This window comes from Camellia sinensis, chromosome 4, assembly GCF_055761805.1.
Source record: "Camellia sinensis isolate YWXY chromosome 4, ASM5576180v1, whole genome shotgun sequence".
NCBI lineage: Eukaryota > Viridiplantae > Streptophyta > Magnoliopsida > Ericales > Theaceae > Camellia > Camellia sinensis.
In genome coordinates, this window is record NC_138964.1 from 35,940,083 (window position 1) to 35,954,093 (window position 14,011).

The following is a 14,011-nucleotide window of genomic DNA, read 5'->3' on the forward strand; positions in this document are numbered from 1 at the left end:
TGCTAATCAGGGTGGCTATGTTCCCATTTACCCATTAGACCAGAGTTAACGTTTTCGTCATGTTCTAAAGCACAGATGTGCTGAATATGCTCTGAAAAGTCTCATGGATTTGGAATTAAATAGTTACTTGGAATATCATGCAAAAATACAAACCAAAGTGACAGTGGCCAACAAGTTTTTTTCAAAAAACAGTATAGCATACCTTTCACTTCTCTTTCTTTCTTCTTTTTCTTGAGAACCTTCCCAGATGATCCAAGGCGAAGATGACATAATTTTAGCAATTCGATCTAGCACAGAACCATCAACACTGACAGTAACCATTCCTGCAATATACGTAAAAATGAAAATTAAATAACTGGAATAACACCTAAGAAAATTTGCAATAAAGAGGAAGTAAATTCTGACCGTGACACAGCGCAATACATCGCATAGCCATTCAAGAAGAACAAACAAAATTCCATCTCCACACCATCAAAATTTAAGATATAAATATTATATTTGTATATCATTTAATAAACTATAGAGAAAAATATATTGCTGAAAGAGTAAGCTCACAAGTCAAAAATGCAAAAGTTCACAGCAATAGAAGGTGCTATTGCAATAAGAGAAGGTCCAAGGCGAGTATAAAATGACTCAACTCCCTCATCTCTTAGCATGTTCAAGGCAACCTGAAAACAATCCAATAAAACCCATGATATGTAGAGAAACTCCTTCAGAAATACAATTCAAATTGGTCAGTCTTACCTCGGACATTGTTTTATACCCAGGCTCAACAGCTAATCTTAACCTTAAGACATCAAGAGGGTATGTTACCTATGAAGAAACAAATAGCAAGGATTATAGGCTTTAATATTTGTTAATAGACATACATATAGGGTACGAATGTAGAAAATACAAGATCCAATACAGATAATCACCCATAAAGTTGAGTTCAGAAGCGATCTCTTTTGGGGCTCATGATTTCTGTAATTCTTTAGCATCACCTTGACGCTCTTTCTTTAATAAATTTTATTTATCAAAAAAAAGAAAGAAAAAAAAAAAGGAGAAGGATGCAAGGGACCTGAGGAAGGTTGCCTTTCCAATACCCTTTAATCCCTTCTTGCTTTCCTATCACTGTGAAGGCCTGTAATTCGTGTCCAGAAAAGCACCATCACTAAATTAAATAAGTTATTGGATAAGATTACTACACGAAATAAGATACTTGTAAAGACAATAACTGCAGCATTTCAATGCAGGTAGATGTAAAACAATGGACTATAGTTTCAAGAAGCTAACAGGAGCCAGAACAAATTCTTTATTGAAATCACAATAAAAGAAAGCAGTATTCTAGTACCCAGAGGTGGACATCCGTATTTACTTCCCTAAACCTCAACTATCTTTTGGATTTGTCTTGGTACCATTATGTAATTAGGAATCAAATCTAAAATGTTACAATCTAAAAATGAGACAGAATACCAAAGCATTGCAACAAAAACAATTATCCTCTAAACTAACCTCATCTTTAGTGGGCCCAAAATGAAACCCAGAAAAAAGAAGTGGCTGGGAAATAAAGACATGAAACTTAGTAAGGAATACAAGTCTGCAGTATATGGTGTACTGGTTATATTATAGATCAAATGGGTGAAGTCTTTGCAGTACCAATTAAATGATCACACATTCATGGAATTGAAATAGAAGACAATTACACTCAACAATCACCTTCAATTGACAAACTCGTAGCAAACCCCTCTACAGGGGATAACTGAAATCACAGGCTAGAAACAGAAAAGCTAACTGCAATCCTACAAGATCCTACTTACAATCCAGCTATAATATACCAATTTTAAAAGGCAAGAATAAACTCACCGCTGCAGAAGAAATGCTTCCACTAGAAGTTTGAACTGTAACTGGCATATCATGATTATTATCAGCATAGAGAAAACCTCAAAGAATGTATCATTTTTTCAGGAGAAAAATTGTAACAAATTTAAAACAATAAAATTGTTAGTATATTATTCTATGTAGGGTATATTTCTTTTCCTTTTACTTTACTTTATTAGTGCCACTTTCGGCTCCTCTCCTATATAGAGGAGTTCAACTGAACCTTTGTAATATCAATAAATCAACAACATTCAATATCAATCAATATATACACAATTTATTTTTCTCTCTCTCTATCAATTTATCTTACATGGTATCAGAGCTAGGTTAACAACCTAGTCATTTTGCTTCACCGGCGGGCGGCAGCCTCGCCTTGGCCGCCCGCCGGACCTCTACACATACCTTCACTCCGCTGCCACAAATTCCATAGCTGCTCTCTTCTCTCTTCTCTGATGAAGGAATCCCACCGTGACGGACACAAAAGTCAGTCCGTCCTTCACTCCAGGCGCCGTCGTTGTCACCGGCGACCAACACCCACTCAGCCACCCACGCACACGGCACACCCAGCACCATACACCCACTCCATACACACCCAAGATCTTCCCACACCATGTACATGACACCCAGCTAACACACACCTCTCTCTCACCCACGGCTCTCACACACGCCACTCACCCATGCACACTCAGCCACCTCTCTCTCACCCACGGCTCTCACACACACCACTACCATGCATACACACCCACCGAACCCAGCTCTCTTCTCTCTCTAGCTTCCTCGGTTTCTCTGTCCTTTTACACCCTCTCTTTTCCTTTCTTTTTCTTTTTACTAATCTTTACCTCCACCCACCGAACCCAGCTCTCTTCTCTCTCTAGATTCCTCGGTTTCTCTCTCCTTTTACACCCTCTCTTTTCCTTTCTTTTTCTTTTACTAATCTTTACCTCCACTAGCCGACATACACATGCATAAAGAGACCCCTTTTCTTGTTTTTTTTTTATTACCTCCACTAGCCGACATGCCAACAATAAGGATTCATATGTGACTAAATCTGACCCACAAGGCATGCGTGACACAAGGTTCACTGACAGAGGCTACACCACTGGAGGATTCCTTTCTTGGCGAATATAATATCGCCTACACCCTTTTTCTGATGAAAACCTTTTTTTTTTACTCACCCCACTCTCTCTCTCTTCCTTTCCACAACTTCTTCATATTTTATTTCGGTCATTCCTTCACAGGAAACATCCACACCCAGCATTCCCTGATTATTTCGGTCATTCAAGCCATGCCTCCACTTGTTGCTGTCCGGATTATCTGCAATACAGAAGATCCAATGCCCACAAATATGCAGAACCCCAGCACAATAGGACCCCCTGGATAAGCACTTCCTTATCCGATTCACACACCATCCCTGGTTTTTCAAATCATTAAAAAAAAAAAAAAAAAAAAAAACAAACAAACAAACAAACAACCAAACAATTTACAACTTTGCACAACACCCATATTTTATTCATCTCCGGGATCACCCCCGATCATAATTTTACACAAAAAAAAAAAAAAACACAAAAAAAAAAAAAAAAAAAAAACAACAACAACAACAGCCTTGTTTTCTTTTCTGCAGCCGGCCACCAACCGACCTCACTTCTTCGCCTATTCCGCTGGTCTCTTCTTCTTGCCTCCGTCCTGGGCGGCCCTTGACGGTGCTGCCTCCGTGTTTTCTACGCCGCCGAGCACGTTCACTCCCCCATACTCCTCCACTGCAGCATATGGAGGACCTCCAAATCGGAACATCACGGTGGCTTTCCGCTTCAGCTCCTTGTTTTCTGCCCTTAGCACGCTTATCTCTGCTCGCGCATCCTTATACATGCGTTGGAGCAGAGCCAGCTGGGAGTTTAAATGCTGCACCTCATTTGTTCTACTCTGCAGCCGGTTCGACAAATTTGTGACCGCCGTCATGCTTTCCACACATGCCTTCAAAGTATACTGATTAGCCTCCACATCCGTTTGCACTGCCATTTTTTGCTCTACCGACTGCATCGGAAAGTTCAACGGAGCAAACCCAGTGGTGTTTGGTTGAGGTTCACGGGACACCGCACCAGTTCTCTCTCCTGTGGACTCGTTGAGCTCGGGAAAGAGGGTGAGCAGCCCGCGGGAAGACGATGCAGCCATTTTCTAGGCAACAGAGTGTTACACAGTATCTCTCTCAGCAATCTCTCTCAGAAAACAGAGTGTTACAGAATCTCTCTCAGAAATCTCTCTCAGAATATCTCTCGCAGGTTTTTTGCCTCAGCCTCAGCCTCCGTCTTATAGCCGAGGCAGCCACGCGCATCGCGCGCCTCTTGACGCCAGACAAACAGGCACGCCAGCCAAGGCACTCACGTGCCTCGCCATCATTTTGGCACGCCTTTTGATGCATCGGGCACGCCTTTTGATGGCACGCCTTTTGACAGATTGGGCACACCTTTTGAGGGCACAACTTTTAAGGGCTCGATATCTACATCCATGTATATTTTTTGGGCAGCCTATATACACACTCATCCAGTGTCTTCTACACCAGTCAGCTTTATCAATCCCTTTTCAACCTCAAATAGGTTTTTATCTTCCAACCTATTTGAGTTTGAGGGGGGGTTATACACAGTATCATGTTCAAGTCACCCCATGGCGCACTTAGTATCATGTTCAAGTCACCCCATGGCGCACTCCCTAAGTCGCCCCCTTGGTGCACCACCACAACCTCTTCTACAACGGTCCGACATGACCCCGTAAACTGTCTGCTACAACGGTCCGACATGACCCCGTAAACTGTCTTCTACACCGGTCCGACATGACCCCGTAAACTGTCTGCTACACCGGTCCGACATGACCCCGTAAACTGTCTGCTACAACGGTCCGACATGACCCCGTAAACTGTCTTCTACACCGGTCCGACATGACCCCGTAAACTGTCCTGCAACAACGGTCCGACATGACCCCGTAAACTGTCTTCTACATCGGTCCGACATGACCCCGTAAACTGTCCTGCTACATCGGTCTGACACGACCACACAGTGTCTACTACAACGGTCCGACATGACCCCGTAAACTGTCTGCTACAACGGTCCGACATGACCCCATAAACTGTCTGCTACATCGGTCTGACACGACCATACCGTGTCTCCTATCCTGTTTTATTTTATTTATCAGTTTATTTTTCTGTTTTGTAACTCTCTCCAAACTCAAGTTGGTTTGTGTCTAACCTCCTTGAGTTTGAGGGGGGCTGTTAGTATATTATTCTATGTAGGGTATATTTCTTTTCCTTTTACTTTACTTTATTAGTGCCACTTTCGGCTCCTCTCCTATATAGAGGAGTTCAACTGAACCTTTGTAATATCAATAAATCAACAACATTCAATATCAATCAATATATACACAATTTATTTTTCTCTCTCTCTATCAATTTATCTTACAAAAATAATTCAAACCTGAGATTGAACCAACTGAACCAGCTCCAGAACCCCCAATCATTTCTGAAAGCTTCTTTTTTCTAACGTCATCTAGTTTCTCCAACGATTTTTCTAAAGGCCTCATGCTAACCAACTAGAATAGAAAGAAAAATGAAGAAACAATAATTAGTGCAACAGAAGTAACTAGCAAATCTTGGTCTATTTCTTTCACAAGTTTGGGGAAAAAAATAAGAATCAAGTTTTACTAGGAAGACATGATATAGTTGAGTAGCAATATGATTGAAAGGAATACCTTAGCCACTGCTGCCAAAGGCTGCATCCCTCACTTCTGGAGTCCCATCATTGAGGCACTAAAAGAATTTGATTTAACATAAAATTTAAACAATATCAGCATTATATATGTACACTCATACACACACAATAATAATAATAATAACTATACGAATTCCAGATGATATATGTACACACACACACACACCTGGGAATCCTCTAAACTGCCTGAGCCCAGCACAAAACGAAACAGCCTGCACATCTGCACTAAGGCAGACCTCTGTACTGCCTGAGCCGGTTGCTGAGGAGACTTCAAGCGAGCAGCCTAATCTGGTATAGGTTTGAGACAAGATCATGGACTGAATAATCAACCTTGAAGGACCACTTCACCCACAGTGCAATCTGAAGGTGTTTTGTAGAATAAGTTTGTTTGGGAGAGGGAAATCAAAGAATAAGCCAAGTGCCTCTGCCCTATGGCCCTAGTTAATGCAACACCAGAACTATATAGGTTTGTGATGTATGACAACTAAATCAGCAAAAATAGCTAAATTTAGCCAATGATCAAATATGACATCACTTGCCATCACTTGCTAAGATGACAAACTCTGTATCTTCATCTATAATCTCCAAAGACACATCTGGTTCTGAACTGAGGTGTTTCTTCAAGCTTTTGTCACCAAATGCTCTTGCTACGGCCAACTGTCCAACTCGTGGAACATCACTTGAATTTAACACAATGATGTAATCGTAAGATGATCTAATCTTGACGCCAAGGTTAGCTAGGGGAAGAAACATGTTAAAATTAACATTATCATTATGCAAAAAGCTTATTACCAAAGCAAAGGAACATGTAGAAGTGGTTACTTTACTCAAAGTACCATTTACAATAATCCTTTGATAAGTACCAAGAATAATTTACATTTTGATCATTCAAAGCCAACACAGTCTGCCTTTTCCCCCTTGGACATCATATAAACGAAAAGTCCTTTAAAAAAAAAGTTTCCCTTCAAAACCATGGCAAACACCAACACGCTAATCAGACAAAAAGATAAGCTTAAAAAGTAAATACAAAAGAATAAAAAAACAAAACTAGAATAAGTTGACACTTATTATTATTGTAACTTTTTTATGACAGTCCATCACTTTTCAATTTTCTTTCAGAAGTCTAGTTACCTGGAAAATTTGATACAAAACCACCTCTGTCCTCGATATATGTCCTTTCCTTGCTAGGCTCATGATCAACTGACAATTGTTTGGCCACACCATTCTTGCAGGCAACAGCCCTTGAATCTCTAACATTGGCTACCACCAGCTTCTGACAATCAATTAAGATTGTTGTAACTGCAGTTGAACCCTCTATACCCAACTCTAATGATTTGTCCAAAATAGAAGTATTAGTTATGATCCAATAGAACAGAAGGACTCCACTAAAGTAAAGCTAATACCAAATTAAATTCATAGATTTTTTTTTTTTAATTCTTATACTTCATTTTCAACATCCAACATAGGGAAAATGAAAAGAAAATCACACAAAATTGAAAAAATTGTAAAATTAACCAGTGGATTGATGTTAATGGTACCTTGCGATTAGCTTGCTGAAGCTGAGGTAGATGTAGAGGCAAGAGAGAGCGTCGTCGAAGCCATCTGAATCAGAAAAGACGATGAAACGATGAGATCAATTTGAAACACTTAAAATTAGTAAAAAAAAATGAAGTAGTGATATTCGAGAGAAGTAGAACTTTGTTGAGTCTAAATTCGAATCGGTAATCGATGTAAAAAAACAAGAGTAAGAACACAAAAACAAACCTCAGAAAAGTAATGAAGTCGTGTTCAGATCTAGAAACAAAACAACCAAAAATAGAAAACCAACCCTGCCTTTCAAATAAAATTGATAATTCAAACAAAAACGAGAACAAATCATTGTTTTCTTCGTAGATCTATAGATACACATACTTATGAGGCAGAGAGAGTGAGAGATGCACCACATCTACCAAAAAAAATTGAAGGAAATGATAGATCTGTTGTGAACGAAGCTTCAGATCTCAAATCGGCCAAAAAAAAAAATGAAGAAGATGAAGAATCAAACCCATAGACTTCATGATCTGTGTGTGCGTGTGTGTGTGTGTGAAAAATGATAGATCTACCTGATTGAAGCTTAACATATCATATGTTCGATAGATTTACCGTTAACGAGTAATGATAAATCGATTTTCATGATCCATTTTCTCACTGAGATGAAATCACTAACATGAAATCGCTCTGAATCTCTGAGATGAAATCATTGAGATGAATCTCTCAACCGCTTTGATAAGGGTTTAGAGAGGATGGAGAGAGAGAGAGAGAGAGATATTTAGAGAGAGAAAGAGAGACGGTGAAGCTCACTTTCGTTGGTGCTCGCTACCTCGATTTGAGAATGAACAAGTGGTGGAGCTTCGAAATCGCTCTCACAGAGAGAGAGAGAGAGAGAGAGAGAGAGAGAGAGAGAGAGAGCTCTCGATTTGGGTCATACGCGAATTTCAGATTCAAAATTAGGGTTGGATAAGAAGGAGAGACCCAGCGCGTGAGGCACAACGCAATTGGAGGCGCTTTTAAACGCCTCTTATTGTAAAACGATGTCGTTTTATTAAATAAATATGCGACGTTTTGTAAAACGTCGTTAAATATAAAAAATAGTAACGTTTAAAAATGCGTCGTTAAAAAAACGCCATCTAAACTCTTTTTTCCTGTAGTGCATGTTCGATGTCTTTGGAAAGTTTTATATTGAATTACTTTAAAAAACTTGGAAACTAATCCGACAAGTCAACAAGAGAAAGAAATTTCAGAATTCACACGTGTAACACCACTGCCTAATTTTAGAAAATGAATCTTGTAACAATATCCAACATGCCTAATATATTTTAAACTAATCCGATTATGTTAAAGTTTTTCTTGTTTATATTTATGAAATTTTTAAAAATAATAATTCATTTGATATCTATTTTTATTTCTAAAAACTTATAAATAGTTTACAAAATTTAATAACTAAAAAAAATAATTGCACTTGTTTAAAATTTAGATTTTTTAATTTTTATTTATTTTTTTCTTTTTTTTCCCTTCATTCTTCCCTCACCCATCCGGCTACCACTCAGTTCATCACTGCCACCATTGCTGGTGAGTCGATGATCTCTTCTAACAATCACATCTAGTCACTACCTCCCAGTAGCGGCCATTTTTGGCCACCACCTCTTGCTGAAAAACCACCTTTGATACCACTACTCATGGTAGCCGACCACCATCTACGACTATTAACTGTCATCTCTGACGGCCAACAACCACCTCCAAATACCTTAAACAACCTATGATCACCCTTCGCACAACTAATAACACTATAAGGTATAAGAGTTTTAGGAACTAAACTTTTTCGTCCTCAAAAGTAAATTTAATTTTGCAAAAATTATATGGATACCATATTTTAATCGTTAAATGAGTCATTACATAAAGGTAATTCTGAAAATTAAAAAAAATGAAATTTAGTGACAAATTTTGAAAAAGATTTTATCAAATACATTTTAGGGACAAAACAATAGTGTCAAAACATTTAACGAAAATTTGGGTCCTACAAAGATACAAGACACTTTCAATAAAAAAGATATTTCATTTTAAAAAAAATGATTTCATCCCTGATTTTTTTGTTTCTAAAACTTTTATTTGTGGGAGTGTAACCGCATTTGGCCACTCCTTTCACTTGTTTCTAAAACAAAATTTTAAAAATATATGTGCACCAAATATAATTTTATTTTTGTTTTCATCAATTTTATGTAAATAAAAAACAATAAACTATAAATATTACACACTTTTACTTTTTTGGATAAATTATAAATACACTTTCTAATATTTGCTTAAAATATAAATTACTCCATGTGGTTTTAAAAATTACATTCCGTCCTTTGAAATTTATAATTTCATAATAAATAACCTATTTTATTAATAAATCATCAAGTCAATTAATAATTTTTAATGATGTTAGAAATTTATTTTAATTAATAATTTAGGTCTTTTTATTATTGTATTGGAGAGCAATTAGGAATTTCATTTTTTAGTTAATTAGGTTAAATAATTTTTTTTAATAAAAGGGCATTTGTAATTTTTCAAATTATAATGGACAATTCGTATTTTAAGTAAATCTCAAGAAATGTAATTATAATTTATCTTAGCTTTTTAAACTCAATTCAACTATCAGGTGCAATGCAAAAAATTGATATCTTTGAATTAAATCAAGTGAGCTTTCTTTAAAAAGTCATGAGATTAATAATAATAATAATAATAATAATAATAATAATAAAAGCTCAATCACAAACAGATGTGTCCAAGATTAGATCCTAAGGAATCAAAGTCCCAGAAACCACCCTTAGGAAACTAATTACAACTATTGTTGACAATTTTGTTAGATGGACTGATATGCTTGGTCGGAGTTTTTCAAAAAAAAAATTTAGAAAATTTTACTTTTTTATTTTTTATTATTGAATTTTTTAATATTTAATTTTTTTTTTTTACATTTTAGACATACCTAACATAAATATACCTAAAAAGTAAAAAAATTGTGAAAAAAACCTTTTAAAAATTCAATAAATACCAAAAATACAAAAAAAAATACGAGAATTCAGTATATTTTTATGTATTTATTAATTTTTAAAAATATTTTTTCACAAATTTTTTACTTTTTAGATGCATCTAAATAAGATGCATCTAAAAAAGTAAAAAAAAATGTTTAAGATTTTAAAAATATTTACTAAAAACAAAAAAATACGAAAATCAAAAAACTCAACTTTCAAAAAATTTAATCCAAAAAATACAAACCAAACACACGTGCCCCTTTCTTAATTTGCAATGGCATGGAGGAACCATTTGAACATTATACATGGAGTGGACCAATCACTAAAAACTTGAAAAGGTATACGGGAAAGAAATAAACATTCTCGTATAATCCTGTTGATCAAGTCTGCGCTCCTCCGTACGTCGTTGCTTTATCACCTGAAAACACAAACGTGAGCTAGCCGGTGGGTGTGTGCCGGAAACCCCTCCGATGCCTAAGTCAGTAAGCTTGACAAATAGACAAAAGCTCTGTGTATTCAGAGAGCAAAGTTGTGTGTTACCTCTCCCAAGGTGATGTTTGTGAGTTTTTATAGGTTTCGTATGGCACAATCCTAATAGGACTTCTATTCCTCCATGCAGAGTCTTCCTAGGATTCATACTCCTGTAGGATAATGTTTATCCTTTAACACCCCCCTCACTGCTTAAACCAAGTGAGATGGTTTTATCATGGCCGAACTTCAATATGACCGAAGTAAATATGTTTATGTACAGTCGAAGAGTAAGCCGAACTAATTCTTCCTTTTATTGCTCTTAAGGCGGCTCCTCGTGCACAGCCCATGGCGCGGTCAGACCGAACTAATATTTCGAGACCGGTGTAACTTTAAGACCGGTCTAATTCCAAGGAGCCTTTAGACTGATCTAACTTCGATCTCCTACTGGACCGGTCTAGCTTCACGTCCTTAGGACCGGACTAACTCCAAAATAACGCACGACCGGAGTACCTTATATGGCCATTTCACGTCGGCCCTTTATACTGTGACTCATAACGGCCCATCACCTAGCTCGGCCCAATTCTCACATAAATTACCCTCTCAATTGCCCCTTAATTCCATCTGCACAGCATGATAGGGATTACCTGTTTATCAGTCGAGCTGAAGTTTTTAAGCTTTTCCAGCCGAGCTAAAAAAAAAAAAAACCTTTAGCCTTTCCAGCCGAGCTAATTTCACTCCGGGCTCTGCTTGTCCGGTCAAAACGTCTCTTCAATCATAGCGACTGTAACGCTTCCCATTCTAATCACACGTGGCACGCTCTGATTGACTGAGGACGGCTATCACGCCGTCTTCGTACTTCGTGTTTTTTGAACAGTCCCGCCCAATTTTTGGGCTTTCAAACAAAAACAAACCCTGAGGCCAGAGTCCCTCCACTTTTGCCATCCATCTTCTTCTTTTCCTTCGAGTTCTTCATTGTTCTTCGTTTTTCTGAAAGAGCTCGTGAACTGCTATTTTTTGCTTCCATCTTCAGCTCATGCTCCCTCATCTGGTTAGTATTGTACATCTTACTTGCTCTGTTTGTTTTCGTATTTGTTCTATGTGTTTTGTTTTTTGTGTTTTCTGCAAACACGTTTTTCTGTTTTGCTTTGTACTTCTATGGAAAAAACTTAACAGTAGAACATATGAGTATATGAAATACCCTGTAGAAAATAGATTTTTGATCCAAAATCATGATGCAACCGAACTAGGATACTGTTTAAGCTAGGTAAAAGTCTAGTCAGCATACAACCGGACTAACACTTATGTTTACACCAGTAGCTTTGAATAAGTCAAACCACTTCTTGATAGACCTTAGCTGAGGTAACCAACCGAACTAGGTTTGCACTTAGCATACCGAGATACCTGAACTCCAACCGATCTAGGCCTTGGGGCTAAACCAGCTTTCTTAGTTTTTTTAGATGGAACTCAAAAAGCTGCCCCTAGGCGATCAACCGATCAAACAGAACTGTTTTTTCAACCGAGATATCTAGACGCTTGCCGTGCCCGAACTAGCAAAGCCCTGCTCAAACCGAGCTACAAATCACCTTGCAGAAACCGAGTTAGAACCTGTAGAATCCACATAGCCGAAGTAGGGCTCCTATTTTTTGTACTTTTGTTTTGTAGCACGGTCCAATGATCTGTGCTTAACCCCTTTGTTTTCTACTTTGCAAACTTAGGTTGCCCAGGCACTCCTCTGCGTGCTCAACCGAGTTACTGAGACAATCTTGTGGACCGAACTTTAATTTATTCATAAATTATACAATAAATAGGGAAGTATAGGTATCTAGTAGACACTCCGGGCGGCTTAGCTGAATTCAGAAAAGACTACAATATACCTGATGACGTCCACCTGATTTTAGCCGAAAAAGATGTCATTCCTTGGGGCAATGAAGGCTTTGTCCCCTTCACCCTTTTATCCATAATTGAAACCGGACTACGATTTCCAGTCCAACCTTTAATTTGCGAGTTTCTTAGGCAAACTAGACTATGCCTTACCCAACTATCCACCAATTCATACCGCATAATAATAGAAATAGCCGAACTAAACCGGCAAGCTGGTCTCAACCTTGGTCTGGCCGAAATCTTTCACTAATACTCCACTGGTTCGAAGGAAGACGGCTGGGTATACTATCTCAGAATACGCCACCGTCGTGAGAAAATAATAAAGAATACACCGGATAAAGACTTAATTGACGACGATTTGGGAACTTTGAGGATCATCAAGCCCAGATTCCTAGCCGACGTATCAATTGGAAAAAAGGAGAACCTGGTATCTTTACTTCGATCTTCTTGCGTGCTATTTCATATTTCGGTTTGTCAATCTTTCAACCAAACTAACAGTTGTCTTCTTTCGCAGATTCTGCCCACCTCCATTCTTTATACAGCTACCCCAATCTAGCGACTTTGTGTGCCGCACTACGGTATCCAGAACGTAGTTGGGCCAAGCTGCTAAAATTTGAGCCGACCTATAGATACAGCGGTCGCCGAAAAGCGAGAGTGATCGATTTTCTGCTTGAGGAGGCCCCAGAACCGGACCCAACCTTGCCAGAAATCAGACTAATCCCACTAACTGCTGAAGAGGAAATGGCTAAAAAGAACAGAGTAAGGGCGCTTCTAACCGAAACTAACAGACCCGAAGTACCGCCACCAAGCCAAACGCAGCCTGCCGTTGTGGCCCTCCCTTCTCAACAGCCTTCTTCATCACGCCCCTCTAAGCGCGCCCGATCTACCCCGACGAACAACAACTTGTGGATGAGGACGAATCCATCCCTCCACCAAGTCCTCAACCTATCCTTCAACCGGAGCAATTTGACCGAGCTGACTCCTCCAAATGGGCTCCAGTTCTCACCCTTCAAGACCGAAATATCCAGGAGACTGACTCGGTCGTTGCTGAGAAGGATCACTTGATGACTTTCAATCTAGCCAAGAGTGTTTGCCTTCCGAAAGATATGGAGCACCATAACAAGCAACTAAACACCGAGCTGAAGGCCATCCGGTCTTCAACAAAATCAATGAACCTGGTAAGTGGCTCTCCCTTTTCTTTGTCTAACTTTTCCCAACTGTCAGTCCGGCTAAAGAGAGTTACTACTCTTTTGCAGGCCATTTAGAAGAACAATATCGCACATAAGAAAGTGCTAGAGCTCCGTAAGACAACCAGGCATGCCATGGCGGAAGCCGAGGCAAAGACAGCTGAGCTTGAGCGAGCCAAGAAGCAGATAGCCGAGCTACAGTTCTAGAACGGTCGCTTAACCGGACTTGTTAGCTCGGTTGAAGCTGAAAAACAAAAAATTGCAGCAACGGTGAAAGACAAGTACTTGCGCGAGTTTTCCAAACTCG

General features: G+C 38.7%; 1 protein-coding gene across 1 annotated transcript; it reads right to left on the reverse strand.

Annotated features, from left to right (window-relative positions):
• Positions 1-1,773: 1,773 nt before the first annotated feature.
• Positions 1,774-11,699, reverse strand: LOC145823680 (putative protein phosphatase 2C 39). Its single transcript, XM_082923188.1, has 7 exons — positions 11,548-11,699; positions 7,154-7,217; positions 6,747-7,011; positions 5,782-6,295; positions 5,596-5,653; positions 5,322-5,436; positions 1,774-1,886 (listed from the first exon to the last, which is right to left on the reverse strand). The coding sequence occupies exons 1-4, from the start codon at positions 11,697-11,699 to the stop codon at positions 6,147-6,149; spliced, it is 630 nt and encodes a 209-aa protein (XP_082779314.1). The 3' UTR covers positions 1,774-1,886; positions 5,322-5,436; positions 5,596-5,653; positions 5,782-6,146.
• Between the last annotated feature and the right edge of the window lie 2,312 nt (positions 11,700-14,011).

What these genes read in the sequence shown, in the direction of transcription:
- LOC145823680 (XM_082923188.1), bottom strand. Translation starts at nt 11,699, where the DNA reads ATGTACAATACTAACCAGATGAGGGAGCATGAGCTGAAGATGGAAGCA. An exon ending in GGAGGGACTCTGGCCTCAGG is followed by an intron (nt 7,218 to 11,547) that starts GTTTGTTTTTGT and finishes TTTCTGATTCAG; the next exon opens with ATGGCTTCGACGACGCTCTC. An exon ending in TTTTGTATCAAATTTTCCAG is followed by an intron (nt 6,296 to 6,746) that starts GTAACTAGACTT and finishes TGTTAAATTCAA; the next exon opens with GTGATGTTCCACGAGTTGGA.